The sequence below is a fragment of the Miniopterus schreibersii genome (genome assembly GCF_964146895.1).
Source record: "Miniopterus schreibersii genome assembly, chromosome: 8".
NCBI classification, from domain to species: domain Eukaryota; kingdom Metazoa; phylum Chordata; class Mammalia; order Chiroptera; family Miniopteridae; genus Miniopterus; species Miniopterus schreibersii.
In genome coordinates, this window is record NC_138109.1 from 12418140 (window position 1) to 12437171 (window position 19032).

A 19032-nucleotide genomic window follows, 5' to 3' on the forward strand; every position below is an offset into this window, starting at 1 on the left:
GCTCTTATCTACTGGGGGACACAGATCCAATCACAGGTAAAGTCTACCACCTGGGATCCAGGACACACTCAAGCACTACAAAGGGTCATAGGAGACAAGAAGACTGAGAACCACCTGTGCCTGTAAGAGATGAGGGGCTTTCACGGGCCAGGAGAGTGATGGGCACTGTCAAAAAGTAGGATGGAAAGTGCAAAGGCACTGTGGCTTGCTCAAAAACATACTGAAGACCTACTATGTGCCAGGTTCTATTCCAGGTGTTAGAGAGACAGCCATGAACAAGGCAGACAGGGTCCCTACTCTTACGGAGCTTATGGCCTGGGGAAAGGGGAAGACTGGGGAAGCAGTCAGTTACAACCACAGACGGTGGAAGGTACTGAGGAGCATATCAGAGCAAGGAGACAGTGACGGGGCGGGGTGACGATGCCCAGATCTCTGCTGATGATACAAATGGAGTGTCAGGGGCATGGGAGATGGGCAGAAGGTGACAGAGCAGCAGGGACCAGCAGGACTAGATGGGGAAGTCCTTGAATGCCATTTGGGATGTATTCTGTAGGCCACAGTTTCTCAAGCTGAGATCTATGGAATCCCAGGGAGAGAAGTTATTTTGAGTTGTCATTTAGATGATTATCTAAAAACCAGATGCACATCCTGAGTCACCTGGATATAATGGCTTTAAAGCCACATTCCACTGCAGGGAGCCAGGGCTCCCGTGGGCTTTGGTACTAAGCAGGGCCACCTCAACGGGTCACCAATAGGAGCAGGGAGCGAGGTGGGCAGGGGAGGGAAGTGATGGCTCCCACCAAACAAATGACAAGACAGGCTCTGCGGGGACCCCAACAGGCAAGCTGGTGGGAAATGCGGGTCACCATAAGGCACCCTGCGCTATGGGTGCAAGGAACTCAAAAGAACCTGCCCCGTAGGAGGCCATATCCATATTGTGAGCAATTTGGTTCCAGCAAAACAACATCACCCATCACATGAAATTAATGCTGTTCATCTGAATTTTATTGTTTTGTGGCTTCATTTTTATCCTATTTGTGATTTTTGTTTTGGTTTTATGGTTGTGCGAGGGCTATGAGCATAAGGCGTCAATTATACCTAGTCTTAGATTTGCACACATTTGAATAACAATATGATAAAAAGTCATTCATGGCCAACTGGGGTTCAACAAGAATTCTTTTTCCCCTTAAAGGGGGTCTGGCAGCATATTGCTTTCATCTCAGCAATGCTGCCACAGATGCAACAGTTGCTGAACCAGGGTCCCAGGGTGAGGGCAGAGTAGTGGGGGGAGTGGAGCAGAGCTTGGGCTGAAGGTGGCTCCAGAGCCCTCCCCAGGGAGGCTTCTCCAAGCAGGCAGCCCTTCCAGCCTCACAGACCAGGGGGAAGATACACAGCATCCAGACGTGGGCGCAGCTGTCTGGCCCGGCCCTCCAAGGGCGAGAGTGCGTGATGCAATCACCCTGTTTCCAGAATTGCTGACAGTCCCATGAGGCAACCTCCAGGGTCAGGCGATGGACAGAGCCCCGAGCCTGAGCCCGAGTCTGGCTGGTGGGGGAGGGAGTATAGCCAAGCACCTTCCCAGCCTGTGGGAGGTGCTCCCAGCTAAGTGCTCCTTTCTGCTGGCCCTGCGGTTCAGCACCCTTCATTCATTCAACAAACGTTTGTTAACGCCACCTAGAGCCAGCTCCAGGCAGGGCTACAGTCACACCAAGGGGCAAACCAGCAACCAATACCCTGGCCTTGAGAGCACTGGGGTGGGGTGGGAGGGGAACCTGGTCTAGTCCAAAGGAATTAGAAAAGGCTTCCCGAGGAAGGATCACCTGAGCAAGGATAAGTAAAGGCAAGTAGACAAAAACAAGATGGCATGAGCACACTTGGGAAGGGCGGAGGCAGGAGAAGGCCCTGGGGCAGGAGGGTGCTCACTCCCCTCCTAGGGAGTGTGGCCAAGCCCAGGGATCGAGGGGGAGGAGTGGGCTGAGGAAGTGCAGTGGGTGGGCACCTCCAGGAGGGGCTCACGGCCTGAGTCAGAGCCCCCAAACTTCATCCTGAGATCCAGGAGAAGCTACCGGCCTATTTCGGGAGGGTTGGTGACATGCACAGATCTGATCTGCATTTTAAAGAGTTGGCTCTGGGGACGGGTACAGGATGGACAGGAAGGGACAAAGGTGGAGGGCAGGACAGCAGCCAGAAAGCTAATGCAGCAGCACTGAGCACAGTGGTCTCGGCCACCACGGAGATGGAAAGAAGTCCACAACAAAGAGAGAGGCCACCGAGCATCACCCTCGAGTTGTCATTCTCCTTGAGTCCCAAAGTGTCTGAGGGGATGGTAAGGATGGGGAAGGAGGACCCAGGTAGGTCCAGGAAACCCTGAGCCTGGTCCCGGAGGGTGTAAGGTGCAAGGTGAGTGTCACCTGGGCCCCTCGCTATCCAGAGGGGCAAACTGAGGCACAGAGAGGAGGTGACACCTGCCCACAGAACACAGGGAGGTAGGCAATGGCCAGGCAGGGACTGGAAGTCACGCTTCCTGACTCAAAAGTCGTTGCTTGTGCCTGCACGTGTGCGCACATGTGTGTACACATGTGCATGCATGAGGGCACATGGGGCTGGAGTGGGCAGGGCCAGGAGCATCTGTCCAGCATGTGGGGTGGAGATATGGCTGTGGGATGTGCGTGTGCTTGTGGAGTCTGGATTGTGGGTATGTGTTTGTGGGGCTGCAAACCAGCAAGAGTCTCTGGGCCAAGCGGTCCACTGGCCTGGGGGCCCCCAAGTGGGCCCCTTAAGCCTGGGCAGGTGCTCCCCGGGGCAGCCAGGCAGATACTCACTCTGAGCCTGGCCCGAGGCAGAGGCCTTCTTGGCGCCGGCATGCTGAATGAGAACGCTGTCCTTGTCATAGGAGCCGCCCTCCTGGCCCACCTCTACCACCTGCACCTGCGGCAGTGCCGTGTTCCACTTCACCACGTACTTGGGCCCCAGGGGCACCAGGCTGCTGATCTCCAGCTGGCCCCTGCAGGACAGAGAGACCAGGCCTGTGGGGCCACCGGCACCCAGCCCAGGGCCAGCCCCACGTGCCGCTCCTCCGCACAGCAGCCCAGCCAGGCGCCTCCCAGCCCAAGCGCAACACCTCAGGCCAAAACCAAGCCGGGCAGGGCAGGGAGCCGCCGATGAGGCAAAAGCACCAGGTGCTCAGGCCCCAGCCCCAGGTCCAGAATCATGAGCCCCCCAAATGCCCCCAAGCCCCTACCTGTGGTTGGCAGGCCTGAGGAAAAAGGCAAGAAGGAAGAAAAGGTCGTTACTGTTACTGAGTGGTTTCTACAGGGAATGAGGCTGCTGGGGGCTGGCAATGGGACGGGCCAGGTGTGGGCAGAGGGGCCACACAGAGGCCTCCTTACTGGGCTGGGCACCAGCCTCCTGTCACCTGCTCCCACAGCGGCCCTCCTAAGAAGCTTATATTGCTCTGGACGAGATGATGCTCAGACAGGTCACAGGACTCACCCCAATTCACCCAAACTGATCCCCCGCAAAGTGGGCCAGTAGCATCCCCATCTAACATTCACATCATGCTAGGTGGGCAGAGAAGGTGTTGATCAGATGTGGTGTCAAGGACATCAATGGGCCTGAAAAATTACAGTGCGTGAGTGTGCGAGTGAGTGCGTGAGTGAGTGACTGTGTGAGTAACTGAGTGCATGAGTGTGCGAGTGAGTGCATGAGTGCGTGAGTGCATGTGTGAGTAACTGAGTGCATGAGTGTGCAAGTGAGTGCATGAGTGCGTGAGTGAGTGCGTGAGTGTGTAACAGTGTGTGTGCGAATGAGTGCATGAGTGTGAGAGTGTGAGTGTGTGAGAGTGCATGTGAGTGTGTGAGTGTGAGAATGCGTGAGTGTGTGTGTGTGTGTGACTGACTGTATGAGAGTATGAGTGCGTGAGTGACTGAGTGTGTGTGTGAGTGTGTATGTGAGTGTGTGCGTGTAAGAGTGTGTGAGTGCGTGACTGTGTGTGTGTGAGTGTGTGTGTGTGTGTGACTGAGTGACTGCGTAAGTGTGAGAGTGTGAGTGCGTGAGTGACTGAGTGTGTGTGTGTGTGTGTGTGAGTGCATGAATGCGTGAGTGCGTATATGAGTCAGCCATAAGCTGACTGCCACATTGACCTGGAACAGAGGCTTCCCTGCCGGAGTCCCTACCAGGACTGGGTCTTGTCTAAACCTGTGAACTGGCACAAAGTAAGGGCTCAATAAATATCTGATGGATTAACAGTGTCCAAGTCCCCAAACAATCCTGCTTGCTCCCTTTCTAGAATGCGGGATCCACAACTGAGTGTGTGTGTGTGTGAGTGTGTGAGTATGTGAGTGTGTGTGTGAGAGTGTGAGTGTGAGAGTGGACAACCATGGACAATCCCCAACTCTGCGCCAGCTGTGGCCACGGGCAGGAATGCACAGCCGACCCCAGGTGTCGAGTCTAAGACTCCACGGGCACCCTGACCCCGTGTGTGTTCCAGGCAGGGGTGGGAGAGTCAGGCCGGGATGAACATTCAACTACGGGTGACTGCTTTCCCTCTTGGGTCTTGGTTACTGTGGCCATAGTGTTGTTCCCGTGATGTTTTTAAAATGCTGTTAAAACTGAGAGCAGAGATTTCCCTCCACAAGTGGAGAAGAGCCGGCTGGTAAGGTCCAGCTGCAGCTCCTTTGGTGAAGGGTCATAATCCCCACCGCCGACAGCGCCGAGCAAAGGATGCGTAGTGAACCGGTGGATGAGGGCGGTGACGAACAGCAGAGCACGAGCCCAGAGGAGGGGACACATGACCCAGCTCCAGGCCTGTGTAGCCCTGGGCAATATGGGATCTTCAAATTTTCAAAAGAAGACAAATGTCTCCATCTTTGTGTGAATTCCTTATGGGAGCCAAACTAAAGATTCCTGGAGGCCTAATGCAACCCATGGGCCACGAGTCTAAAGAATCACCTTCACCCCATCCAGGGTTCCAACCCTCCTGGGCACAGACTGGCAGCTGGTTCTGGGCATTTCTACAACCTTTGACCCTGAACGAGAACACCAGGCTGCTTTGGAAAAAGATGCTCTGGGCGGTGGGGAGAAAGGCACAGGCTCGTGCTGAGAAACGCTGAGACCTAGCCGGAGGAAGGGCTATGTGAGCTAGGGCAGCTGGGATTTGGGCTGGACACAAGGAAGATTCTCATGAATTTCAAAGTGGTCCAAACCCAGGAGGCTGCTCAGTTACCAACGGCAGAGCTCCAGGACAGACCACACTGTGCATGGACAGCTGTCTGCCCAGAGCCAGGGTGGCCCCCGATGACCTCTCCAGGTGCTTCCTAGCTCCAGGGCCAGGAACAGAGCAGGCCAAGAGGGATGGGAGAGGAAGCCGGATATCAGAGACCTAAGCTGAGTTCAAAGGGACCCTGTCACAGAGAGGCCAGCCAAGGGCCTGGGACAGGACAGGAATGGGTCCCCAAGGAGGGGCGACGGCCAGGCCCACTTACTTGAAGTTGATGTTGGCACAGACCAGCATGTCGTTGAGCAGGAAGACCCTGCGCTCCTTGGACTTAATCAGCTGCCCGCGGTCACCGTACACAGTCTCTGTCAGCGTCTCACAGAGGAGCAGCTGCTTCTGGCCTGAGGTCAACATCTGGGGGAGGGGGACAGAGCAAGGTCAACACCAACAAGCACGCAGGCTGTTTCACAGACATCACCATGCCAAAGACCCAGAATTTTCTTATAAGGAGATGGAGGCTGGGAGAGGCAGAAGATAAAGTGGGGCCTCGCCCTACCCCTCCAGGACGACAAGAGGCACTGGGGAGGACCACACGCTGGGTTCTCTGACCACCCACCCTGCCCAGCAGCCAGCATCCTTCTCATGTGAGCCAGCCACTGGCAGCCCGTCCCTATGGCAATCCCGCATGACCAGCACTGCCAGGGACACCATCCCCGGAGTCACAGACGTGTTCCAGCCCTGGCTCCCCCAGCACCAGCTGTGAAGCCTTCTGGCAGGTCACTTCACCTGTCCACACCTCATCAGTCAAGTGGGGTGACAACTTCCACCACTCAAGTCACCAAGGTACACATGAGCAGACCTGGCTACATAACTTACCAAGCCCAGAGCAAGATGAAAATGCAGCCCTTGCCCAGCCACTGTGGCTCAGTGGTAGAGCATTAACCCATGAACCTGGAGGTCACAGTTCCATTCCCGGTCAGGGCACATGCCCCGGTTTCAGACTGGATCCCCAGTGGGAGGCATGCAGGAGGCAGCCGATTGATGTTTCTCTCTCATCGATGTTTCTCTCTCTCTCTCTCCCCCTTCTTCTCTCTCTAAAATCAATAAAAACATTTTTTTAAAAAGAAAGAAAATGCTCCCCTCATTCAAAAGTTACTAAGAATTTCAAGATGGCAACAGCAGAGCATTAAACCCAGCGTGGGCCCTTCTGAGCATGGGCCCCATGTGACAGTACAAGTCGCACACCCAAGAAGCTGACAGGCATATGGCACAGGGTGGACACCTCTTAGACGGCAGCTGTCCCCACTGCTGCTGCTGCGACTGAGCTCACCATGAAGAGGTGTGACCTCACGAGGGAGAGCCTGGCCTGGAAGTGGTCCTGTCCCTGCACCCTGACCTACTGAACAGCCTCGGCCAGGCTCTCCCCTTGGAAAGGCTCCCAGTGGGGTGGGGAATATATCTGCTGGTCAATGAGGTGACCCTCTGAGGTGGCCTAGGACCTTCAAGCCTCAGGCATGTCCACAGGTGTTTACCAATCTCAAGCTGGACACCAAGAGCCCCCCTTCCTACCATCCTACCTAGGGTCCCACTAGGAAAACACCTTTTTACTAACGGGAATATTGGGGGGACAGAGTGTCGGCAAAATTCACTCCCAAAACCCATGACTCCGAGGACAACAGTTATCCTCTCCTTCCTCCCCATCCTCACTAGGAAAAGGGTAGAGCACCCCACAACCTCTCCTGGAAAGAAGGCCTGTCAGTCTCCAAAGAACCACATGTCTCGTGTCAACACAGACGTCCAAACGGCACAAAACCCCACTGTGTGCGCGCACTGTGCTTGGCACTAAATATTCTGCTTCTCTTTTCATTTGCTCAGCAGTCCCGAGGCCATCCCCATCCCCAGGGGGGGAAACCAAGATCCCAGAGGTGAAGTGACTTGCCGAGACCCAGCTTGGATGGAGCCAGGCCACAGGCGCTGTCCCTCCAGCTCCTGGCTGGGCCATAGGAGTCAGGGGATACCCCACTGCCCCTAACACAAGAAAAAGATTTGAGGTTCCTCGGGTTCCCCCCAACTGCTAAGACCAAGCTCCTCCATCCCCACTACTTCTACCAATAAGCTGACCACCAGCTTATGAAAACATAGCTGGAACCCTGAAGACAGCAGGCCCCATGGAAGACAGTCAAGTGTGCCCTGACCCAAAACTTAAGAAAGGAAAGTCCCCTGGGCTTTCTGGCAACCATCCCCCTGCCCTTAGGGAGATGTAAAAAACAAAAGAAAGCCCAGATATTGCACAAACATCCCCCTGGAGGGTCCTGAGCAGGCACATTTTGAAATAGCCACATGGTTCCGTTTGGGGCCCACCCAGTTTCATTTCTGCTTTCCCCTGGGTGACGGACAACTCACTGGGCTGGTCTCAGCACTGGCTGTGACTGCCCAAGGGGGCCCTGGCAGGGGGAAGGCATGGTGGCTGCCACCACCATGCTCCTCACAACATCCACATGCATCAAACACCCCCACACACACACTTGACAGGTAGAGAAACGGGCTCAGAGCCTTCGGTTCCTTGCCCAACAACAGGTTTTCCTAACCTCCAGCCAGTGACCACCACTCCTTACTGCCCGGGTCCCCATGGGGGACAGAGCAGGAGAGAAACAGATGGCTCTTCCCAGAGTAACTGCTATGGAAACGGGCTTCCTTCGCCTCATAATTTCTTCCCCCTGCAGCTGCACAGGTGTGTGAGCAGAGGCAAGGGGAACCCTCGCGGTCACAGAAAAGGAGCTAAAGGAGAGGGCTGAAGATCCTCCCAAGTGCAAAGACCATTAAATACCAGCACAGGTGGCCATGGCCAAGCCTTTTTCTAGAGCGACATTCCAAAATAGAAGGCTGTGTCACTAGCCGAGGGTATCCTGCCTGGAGGCGGGGAGAAGGTGAGGGATGACCCCCCCAGCCTTCATGCCCACCTTGATCAAATCACAGATGGGGAGACGGCCCCCCAGGAGGAGGCTCTTCTTCTACCCCATCTTTTTTTCCCATCTCTTTCCTTCAGGAATAGGGGAAGCAAACCCAGATGCCTGTGGGGCCAGCAGATAACATGGGAAAATGATACACTGGGAAAATGTGGATGGGTGCTGAGCGGAGCAGGCAGCTGTTGCTCGGGTGACCATGCAGGAAAGTGGGCCAGTGGGCCAGCGTCCCAGCTCTTTCGATCCTTCAGGAAGATCCCCAAGTCTGAATTTTATGGCATATCTCTCCATTTTCAAATGATGGCAACTAATTCTTTTTTTTTTAAAACTACTGTATGCAGCCTGAATATGGCCTGAGGTGGGAGAGTCTCAAGATGTAGGACCCCTGAAGCCTAGAATTTCAAGGGACCCTGCAGCTTGTCTTGTCCCAGCCCAGCTTCACAGGCTGCGGTCAAGATAAAAAAATCATAATGGTACTGTGGCCCAGGCAGGCGTGGCTCAGCAGCTGAGCATCGACCGAGGATCCAGGAGATCGCAGTTCGATTCCAGGTCCGGGCACATGCCCGGGTTGCGGGCTGGATCCCCAGTCGGGGTCGTGCAGGAGGCAGCTGATCAATGACTCTCATCATTGATGTTTCTCTCTCTCTCTCCCTCTCCCTTCTGCTCTCTGAAATCAATAAAGATTTTTTTTTTTTTTTAAAAAAAAAGGCAATGTGGCCCCGGTGGGTGTTGCTCAGTGGTCTGAGCGCATCCCAGTCAAGGGCACAGAGCTGGGTTGCAGGTTCGCTCCCTGCCCCCCGTCTGGATGTGTGTGGGAGGCAACCAGTCCATGTGTCTCTCTCACATCAATGTTTCTCTCTCTTTCTCTCCCTCTCCCCCTTCCACTCTCTCTGAAAAGCAATGGGGAAAAAATATCCTCAGGTGAGGATTAAACTTTTTTTTAAATGGCAATGTGGGTTAGAGAGCACTATATACTGTAAACTGTGGTCCCACCTGGAAAGGGCTGTTTTCCCAGCAACCCTTCTTGTGCCATTAGAAAGTTCCACCCCATGTGGCTGAAATCCCACTGGCCTTAGTCACTGGCCTTAGTTCTGCTTTCCGGCCCACAGAGCCAGAAGGCTCCCCATTTTTCCCCCCAGAAGATCTGAACACCTCCCTATGACCCCACATAATGTCACTTCCCGAAAGAAGAACCCATGTTCTCACCAATGTGCCCTGGGGAGGGGCCACCTCACCCTGAGCCATCTGGGCCGGCTTCCACCCTCTAGTAAGTGAAAGAAGCACAGGTGCAGATCTGGGTACAGCTGCAGGTGGCTCATGTCACATGCCATAGAGATATAGAGGACTGAAGTTTACTAACAGGTGACTCTAGGAGGTGACTATTTGGGGGGGGGGGGCGTACTGGCTTTGTATTTTAAAAACAGGGGTTTCTACAGGCTCATTTGAAAGTTTTTCAAGATTTTTTTGGCAGAATATTCCTAAATTGCCAAATTGGATTTTTCACCTTTCTTCTTTAAAAATAACACTGATACTGACAACAGCCACCTGGTATTAAGGACACTGGGCCTGCTGCTTTGCCAACTCCCTCATTTGCCTTGGGGGTCAGGCACTCTTGAATTCTCCTTTCAGTGGGAGCAAGTGAGGTTCAGAGAGGTTGTATGACTCCCCCGGAGGCCACACAGCGAGCACCTGTGGCAAAATCTGGATTCAAGCCCGAACTCTGACTCCAGTGCCCACTTGTTTAAGCACAATACTAGACTATCACTTCTGGTATCTTTACTGGCAACTACATGGACGAGCTCTTATCCTAGAGTAACATGAATAGCAATAAATGTGAGGGTCCAGTGAGACTAATCCTCTAGGTAAGGTCTGTGGGCTCCGAGAAAAGCAAAGCCCCTCCCTCAGAGAACACTGACACCTAGTGGTGGCCACGAGGCAGGAGGCAGAGAAGCAGGTGGTGAACAGGTAAGGGCACAGGGCACGCAGGTGGGCAGGCCCCGGCACTCACCTTGTTGAGGCTGCTGCGGTCACTGACGCTCTTGGTCAGCTGCTGGATCTCGGCCACCTGGTCAGCGAGCCGCTTCTGCTCATTGAGCTTCTCGGCCAGCGTCTCCAGCTCCGTGAGGGCCAGCTGCAGCGAGAGCCTGTCCGGGTGGCCCCTGGGGGTGTTCTTCAGCATGTCCTGCCAGGGCCCAAAGAGAGCCAGGGCTGAGAACCCCACCTTAGCTGACCCTCCCCTGGCTGAGGGCAAAGCCTCAGCCTCCACATCCCCTATAGAGACCAGGTCTGAAAGCTCAGCTTGCAGCCAAGACAGGTGGTACCTGACATAGAGCATGGCCTCAAGAAATAGCTAATGAGTGAAAAAAATAAAATAAACATGTGGACCAATCCCTGATCCACCGATCAACGTGATGCTGACAGCCCACTCTCGCAGCTGGCGGCTCTGAGGACAGAAAGGAAGACACTGCTGGGGCCCTAGGCCGGCAGCCATCCTTCCCAGCTGGGCAGCAGGGCTCACCCCTGACAGAGGTGTCCCAAGGACTCGGGGCCCTGGGGGGTGGGGGGAAAGGCCTAATGCTCCCTGGGAAGCCTGAAGTGGCCCAGGTCAGCTCCTTCCCTGAGCATCTCCTCCCTGCCCAGAGCCCACAGGTCCTGGGATTCTACATGCCTTCATTCCCCTCCTGAGTCCCGGGCTCACCCACCACCAGCCACTCAGCATCCCACACCGGGGAGATGGGAAATATGCTATCCGATCTGATGGGCTCCACTCCAGGAGTGAAGAAAGAGGGGGCCAGGGTGGGGCAAGTCCCCGCCCACAATCCACAGCAGATGCTCGGGTTGGGGATGACGGGTGAGAAGCCCCCACCCCACAGGCTCACACCATGGGGAATCCCGGGTGGTACCTGAAGCAGGAGAATGAACTGCGGGAACCTCTGGATGGGCTTCACCATCAGCCCATAGAGTGTGACGCGGTCGGGGCTACACACCTGCCGTCGCTGTTGAAGATGAGGTGGAATCATTCGCTGACCCTCTGCAGCGAGGCCCCAGTGCCCCGGGGTGCAGCCGCTGCCCGGGATGGGCTCCTCTCCCTGGGCCCTGGACTCTGCTCAGCCTCGGGCCTGAGAGAAGAGCCAGGGGGTTCTCTGGTCCCGCGGCCAGGGCTCCCTGCCACCATGGGGGTCCCCACACAGCCCCTCAGCCTGGGGAAACTACAGCAGTCATGTTAAGCTTCTGGACTAAAAGCACAACTGGGAAATTCAGCAATTTATTGCCGAGGTGGGACCTCTAGAAGTAGCCAAGACAACAATTCCCTCCACTTAAACTAAAGTAGCCAGGCCCAGGCCACGATGAAGGGTGGGCAGAAGAGTCTTACCGTCCTGTCTCTTGTATCTCTTTCTACCACTCTGTCCACCCACCTGTCCCCTAGATCCTGGGCCTCGTTCCTGGTGACCCAGGCTGCTGCCACAGCCTCTCCACTGGCCTCCGCTTCCATCTGCCCGGGCCCACAACCCTGCAGCAGCTCCCCACAGCCCAAAATGCAATGTCCTACAGGTCCAGAGCCACCCACACTGACCGCAGCTGCCTCTGGGTGTTCTCTCCCAGGACTCCCCAACAACAGTGCTCCCAGGATCCAACCAGACTCGCTCATCTAACCCCATCCTCCTGCCTCGACCTCTGCCCTCCCACCCTGCCCCTGTTACACCCCTCCTCCATCTCCACCTGTTATAACCCCACGGCCCCCAGGACCCATGTCAGATGCCCTCTTGGATGGGGGCAGTGGGTTCCTGGCCCACCTGCACTTTCCACCTGGTGGCATTCTCCCTGCAGGTAGGATTTCCATCTGACTCACCTGAATGCACACCCAAGGAAATCTTGGGGAGCCTGGCCATAGCTACATGAGGCTTTTGGTCCTTCCACCTCTAATCTCCCACATGAACCCCAAGACACCCCTCTGAGAAATTCTCCTCACTCTTTTACCAATAAGGAAAAGGGACAGCCCAGCGACACCCTGAGCTATACCTGGAAACCCACCCAAGCCCAGCCCACCAGAGGTACAGGCCCAGCACTGCTGGGTCTCCCTATGGCCGACCCATCCCCAAGATGTCACAGGCCTCCTGTGACATCTGGCAAAGCCCAGGATCTCCAGATGTTAACAGAAACTGTAACTCTTTATGAGTCGCCTGTTGGGGAGCAGGAGGAACACACTGTCTTCCCATGGGGCAAGGCAAGCCCCAAAGGAAAGAGGAGGTGTCCAGGCGAAGACACAATACCTGAAGCTGGGCTGAAATCCCCCCTCTCTCCTAAAAGCCCTCCTGCCCACCGCCCTATTGGGAGGGACTGCGGATCCCCGCCAGGCCCACCTTGAGGAACTCGAGGAAAGCGGGCTTGGTGAGACAGGCCTTCTTGATGATGGACATGGCATTGGTGAAGTTGTTCACGTAGTCACTGTATACATCGAGCACCATGGACTTCGAGAACTGAAACAGGCACCGGTGTGGAGAGGGAGGGTCACAACGCACCCACCCTCACCACCACCACACCTATTGACAGCACCACCTGGAGGATCCCCACTAGTCTGAGGTCAGCACACCTGTCACCCCAGTGAGGGGAGGAAACTGGGTTCGTTCAGAGAGGCCAAGAGACGCCGAGGTTGCAGGGAGAAAGAGGAGGGACAAGGGGTATCCGGACACTCCTCCTGCCCTAGCTCAGCAGCCCTGGCCCACAGGTGAAGGGGAAGCAGGTGTGACACCCCTTTCCAACATGCATTTCCTCAACACCCCCTGGAAATAAACTGCCCCCTGGAAATAAACCATCAAGGACAGTGCTCCCGACTCCAAACTCCTTAGACACACAGACCAGGGTGTCGGATCTACTGAGCACTCAGGTTTTCAAAACAGTACTTTTTCTTTTAGCAGAACCCAATTATCTAAGACAGGTCAGAGTGGAGTTCCACCAACTTCGCCCTCCTTAGCTCCATGAATCTCTCTGGGGCCCATGGATTTCAGTTTGAAAAACCACAGTTCAACACATCCCTCAATCCACAGAGGGGACCTGGGTCTGAGAGGGCCCTAGAGCTGCCAGGCATGGCAAAACTGAGGGGGACCAGGCCAGATCTTCTGGAGCATGATCCAGTGCACTTTGGAGGCCCCGACCCCCTGGGGCATCATCCAGGGGCCAAGGTGTGGTCTGTCTGAGCATCGCAAAAAGCGGTCACTCAGGAATGCTTGGCAGGGAAACTTCAGACCACCAGTGGCTGCCCACAGTGGCCTGTCTCCTGGAGTTCACCAGCACCACGCCTACAAACATCTCCAAGGACATACTGGACACTGGAAAGTGTCATGCCTACCCCAGGCTCAGACCACTGGGCAGATTCAGGCCCTGCCACCCCCTGACCCCACTGACTTGAACAACGTGAGCAGGCAGAGGCAGAAGGCTGGCCCAAATGACCTCAAGGTCAGACAGGCTATGGTTTTTCCCTTGGTGAGCCAGGAAAAGAGAGTTTGAGGACACCTACTGAAGCCACGAAGAGGTCCCCAATCTTCTCGGTGGAGTCCCACTCGGCCACACGGGAGGACAGGGCGATCTGGAACATGGAGTGGCAGTGCAGGATCTCCTTCACGCGGAAGAACACCATCTGGCACTTGCGCAGGCTCAGAACCTTGGGCTCCATCTCCATCAGGGGGTTGCGGTAATCCTGCCGGGGTGGGTGGGGGTGAGTGCCCAACACCAGGCCAGAGCCCCTCCACCCACCTTGGACAAGGCCATGCCTGGACCTTCCTGTCGGGGGAGCACATATCCCTCACTCCTCACTCACCTGTCTTCTAGAAGGATCTCATGGATGTAACCCTCCTGGCCCCTCTCTCTGTGCCCACCCACAAGCCACGCCCATGACTCATGTGTTAAGCTGGGTTGGGAGGAAGACACCAGCCTGGAGGAGCTCCATGGAGAGCTGGCCCTGCTCGGTTCTGCCTGCGCCTGAGCCGGTCTGTCTGATGGAGCAGCGACAGTGATGTCCCAGCGAGCTCCCCTGGCCCCCAGACCTAGAGCCACACTCTCCACCCAGCTTTGTCAGAAACATAGGTTTTCATCTCCACCTGTCTGAGGTCGCAGGTCGGGGCTCCCCTCAGGGGGCTCCCACTCGACAATTCCTTTCCCTGTTGGCCTCACTCCGAGAGCCCACAACATCCCAGCAGATTCACTGTTTCAGGAATGCCAACGACAGACCAGGCGGATACACCTGAACCAGGTCACGTGACCATCTAGCACTCCCTGGGCATCTGATGGGCGCACCCTACCTACCCCCTGCCTCAGAGAGCCCCAGTGTGATGGGAAGGCACGGCCCTGTCCCAGGGCTCCCGGGGTAGCGAGGAAGACACGGCCCCTTTCAGACACGAAAAAGGACCACATGCCCTAGACTCTCCAAAACAGCCCTCATTCCAGAGATCCCCAGCTTTGTTTCAGAAAACGCAGCCCTCCCGTGAACACCAGGGCAACAGGAATTCTTGGCATCTCCCATCGGGAGGTCCCACTGTCCCCATAAAAGTTCTGGCCTTTGGCCCCCTCCCCTTAAAACTACCCGCAGTCCCAAAACACTCCTTGCCAAGTGTCCCTGCGGGGCCCTCGCTGCCCTCTCCCCAGAGGCCCCGGAGCCGTACCTGGAGGACCCGCTTCAGAGACTCCACATAGCTGCCTTCACTCTGCACGATGGAGCCCAGGATGTGCCTCCGGACCACCTGCACGGGCAGAGAGCATGGTCAGTGCCTGCGCCAACCGCGCCACAGAGCCAGCACGGCACACAGCCAGCGTCCGGGACCCCCGGGGCCTGGAGCACTGGTATTTCCTTCCAGGGCCCACCCCAGAGAAACACCCATGCCCCCCACGCTGCAGAAGGGGACAGGGGCCCTGGGACGGCCCCAGTTGCCCAAGCTGTTCCCAGAGTTCTCAACGTCAGCACATTGGCATCTGGGCCAGGTGATTATTGTGGGCTGTCCTCTGCACTGTAAGATGTTTAGCAACATCCCTAGATTCCAGTAGCATCTCCCAATTGTGACAACCAAAGACGTCACCAGACATTGCCAAACACCCCCTGGGCACAAAATCACCTTGGTTGAAAGCCACTGGCCTAAATAACTAATTTTGCCTGGCCCAGGAAATGCAAAGCTCCTGAGCAGAGACCAGCCAACGCCAGGAAGAGGAACCCTAGGTCTGAGCTGGGGGCCTGGGTCCCGCCCAGCTCCTACTGCTCTGACAGTAACTCTGCATTCGGCAGAGAAGAGGGGTCACCATCTCAACGCTGCTCAGGGGCCAGGTAGGTAACAGAAATAAAGGAAACAGGCAGATATACTCCCAAGATGAGATGTGTGGCCATATCTCCCTGATTTTTAAAAGAGGCCGAACATCAGGATTTTCTGCCACCCCGAAAAAGTGACAAATCCCTTCATTCAGCTTGGAGCCCCTACAACATCTCGCTCAGTGTCCTCACAACCAGAGGAAAGCGGGGGTCTCTCACCCTGTTTCGTGGCTGGGAAAACCCAGATTGGGAGGGAATCGAATGTGACAGCCAAGGTCCCCGAGCAAAGCCGCCCCATCTCGGTGTGACACTGAGAGAGGGAAGACATCGCCTGAGGACCCAGCTCCTAGGGGAAGCCCGTGGTGATTCCAAGACCCCAGCTTAACGACAGGGGGATGGAAGATGGAACTGGGCAACTCGCTCAGTCCTCTCTGAGCTGGACTAGTTCAGTGCATCTCAGCCCTTTTGTAGTTCTAGTCCCTTCCATCAAACACCACCTTCATTCGAAACCTCTAAGTTGGAGCTGCTCTAGTTGCCATGGATGTGGGAAGCAAAGCTGCAGACGCTGGGGCCCCTCCGCCCAGGACAACAGCGGGGCCCAGTCTGGAGAGTGTGCGCAGCTGGTTGAGAAGAGAGCCCGAGGCCCCAGCTGGGGATCTGCCAAGAGTCCCCGATCGTCATTTCCCCTTCAAGATGCAGATCTTGTGGCCCCAGATAATAGGCTAGGACTCCAACATCCCTTCCGGAGAAAACCCCCAGCCCCTTGCCCCTCCCACAGACCTGCTGAGGGCTCAGGCCATCTGGCATGGGGCCCAGCTCCGGGGCTGGGGGCTTCATGTCCGTAACGCTGACCTCCAGGAGCCCCATGTCCTCCTCCTCCGAGTCACCTGGAAAGTCAGATGGGTGAGTGACACATGCAAGGCAAGGACAACACACCCTGCTCAGACTCTAGGACTGGGAGCCCCGCTGGGCCCAGGGTCCTGGGGGATAAGCGGTTCCTGGGGCCACACCAGACTGCCTGTCGCCTATGTCCCCATCACTAGGCTCTAAAAATAGTTTTCTTCTGGACGCCTAAAAGGGAGAAGAAAGCCCCAAAAAGAATGAGCTGTTTGGCTTTGGGCTTTCATCTTTCAAAAAAATATGCAAAGACGTAAGGGGGAAAAAAGTTCAGCCGGCGTCCTTCGGGCACCGCGGGCATGGGTGGGCGTGGATCTCCGGAGAAGAAGAGAGGAGACAGGCTCCGGCAGTGAGAACAAGGGGGGCTGGGCCGAGTGCCAGGGTCTGGCCTTGGAGGCCCGGCCCCTACGAGGGAGATGCGAGCACGAGGAGACGGGACCCTGGCTGCTCCTGGCTCTGAAACCCCATGGCGGTGGCTGTGGGCAGCAGGAAGTGGGTGCCATGGGGAAGTTGGGAAGAAGTGGCAACGGGGACTCCAGGGGGCCAAGAGAGCAGGGACACTCAGGTGGGCCCTTACCTGAGCAGGAGACAGAAGAGGAGGAAGAGGAGGGACAACGGACGACAGCTTGGGGGTGGGGGTGGTGAAGGCCCTCCTTCCTGGCCCACATGGTACCCGGGCGATCACTCCGCACCCACCCCAGCCTCCGGCCCTGCGGCTTCCTCTTCCCCCACTGGCCACTGGGTAGCATTCTTGGCTGGTGATTCGAGCCCTACCACAGCTATTAATAACGCCTCTGGTGGGAGGGTCACTTTAGGAAAGGCTCTGAGCTAATGGGCTGGGCGGGGAGGGCCTGGGGAGAGCCCGCTGGCCGCCTGGCTGGCCTGGGGGTAGGGACAGTGACCAAGAGCAGCTCCCAGACAGCCGATCTGTCCACCCTGCCCTTTCTCCAGGCCACTCCGCTAAGTTTGGAATGACTTCTGGGCCTGTCCCCTTCCTTGTCTGGGGCCAGGGCGACCCCAAAGCTTTAGCGCTGCATCTAGCGCGTGCAGCGGTGGGATTAACGGTGCAGGGTCACACAGCTAGGAGGCAATGGAACTGGGGTCTGAACCCAGGAAAGTGAGATTCGGTCCTGGCACCAAATACTCCACTTCATGCCCCACCACCGAGAATAACGCCTGCCACGCAGGAGCTGGGGTCTGGGCCAGGCTCTTTCCATGCACCACCTCAGTCATCCTCACCATGGCCCCTGAGACAGATGCCGTATTAGCCCATTGTCCAGATGAGCAAACTGAGGCACAGAGAGGGTAAAATACTAGAGGGCACAGAACCTCACAGTTCTCCCTGGCTTAAACACCTGGCCCCGATCTCTCACCCCTAACCCTCACTCCAGCCGGAGGAAGAAGCCTCCTCCATCCTGTCTATGCCTGTGTATCCCCAGGCAAGTCATTGAACCACTCTGTGCCTGTTCCCTCATCTCTAAATGGGAACAGGACAGTCCTTTGTAGCTCTTCGGTGTTTATAAGGATTAAGTGAGGAGCTGTAAAGCTGTTAGTAGTGCATGGCACACAATAAATACTCGATAAATGTGAGCTATCACAAAAGTCATCTCATATGTCCCCGCCTCCCGGCCGTTGCACATGCTCACTCCTGCCCCCGGAGCATCCCTCCCCTCCTGTTCCCCCTGCTGACTGACCTGGGTCTGCTTCTCCTGCTCTACGCCCTTCCCTGACCTTTCATTCCCATATTCCATACCCACTTTCTCTACCTCTCGCCACGGTACCCCACCATGCCACTATGTCACCCCTCATCTGTACTGTCATTTCCTTTCTACATGCCTGTCCCCCCCACTGCGCAGGAGCTCATGGAGGAAATGCCGTTCAATTCACCTTGGTGCCCCTGCAGCCAGCATGGGGCGCGGCACTTAGTAGGTGTTCAGTAAATACCAGCTAATGGAGAGATGGGTGGATGGATAAAGGAAGGAATGAACAACAGAGCTCCGAGATGAGGCCAGGTGAGCCAGACAGGTTGGAAGGCGGGAGGCCAAGGGCAAGGCCATGGCAAAGGGCAAGGGCAGCGATGCTAAAGAAAGAGGCCCCACCTCTCCTGAAAGAGAAGGCCACATCTCCAAGAGAAGTAGGAAATAGGCTGGGACAGCGGTCTGACACTTGGGCTCAGTCCCCAAGGCCCACCGCCAGAGGAGCTCAGACACCAGTGACCTTGCCCAAAGGTCCCTGCTGTCACAGGGCTGACACCAACCCCCCTCCCAGTCCGGCCCACAGCGCCTCACCAAGGACGTCTTTCCTGTGCAGAAAGGACACTTTGCGCAGGACGGCGATCCTTGTCTTCTCCAGCCCATCCTTGGTCCCGCTCTTGGCAGCCTTCATGAACTGGGTCATCTGAGCAAAGGCAGAGGGGCTCATCAGAGAAGCTGAGGGAGGCCCTGGGGCACCTGCCGCCAAGGGCCGCCCGCTCCACCCAGGCCTCCAGGACAGGACTACAAACATCAAGACCCCCGGGCCCATTCCCTCCCAGGGAGGTGGCAGCAGAGGCCAAGAAGGACAGTGGGCAGTGCCACCCTGGGACTTACTGGGATTGGGTAAGATGGGACATTCATGCCCCGGGGGAGCTCCCTCAGGGGAACCCTCTTTATGGGCAAGGGGAGGTC

The 19032-nt window shown here is 56.3% G+C and overlaps 1 protein-coding gene across 4 annotated transcripts in view; it reads right to left on the minus strand.

Annotated features, from left to right (window-relative positions):
• Positions 1-19032, minus strand: part of ARHGEF10L (Rho guanine nucleotide exchange factor 10 like) — a gene marked incomplete at its 5' end in the record, with an annotated part of 124249 nt that overhangs the window by 44588 nt on the left and 60629 nt on the right. For 2 of the 4 annotated variants that reach the window (XM_081143659.1, XM_081143658.1), the window contains 9 exons: positions 2823-3004; positions 5484-5629; positions 10187-10360; positions 11082-11174; positions 12540-12656; positions 13694-13873; positions 14835-14912; positions 16250-16356; positions 18655-18763. In XM_081143659.1, coding sequence (XP_080999785.1) covers positions 2823-3004; positions 5484-5629; positions 10187-10360; positions 11082-11174; positions 12540-12656; positions 13694-13873; positions 14835-14912; positions 16250-16356; positions 18655-18763 — 1186 coding nt within the window. Of the gene's footprint in view, positions 1-2822; positions 3005-3241; positions 3257-5483; positions 5630-10186; positions 10361-11081; positions 11175-12539; positions 12657-13693; positions 13874-14834; positions 14913-16249; positions 16357-16943; positions 17116-18654; positions 18764-19032 lie in introns of those variants that run through there. The other 2 variants (XM_081143657.1, XM_081143660.1) reach the window with 2 other exon arrangements.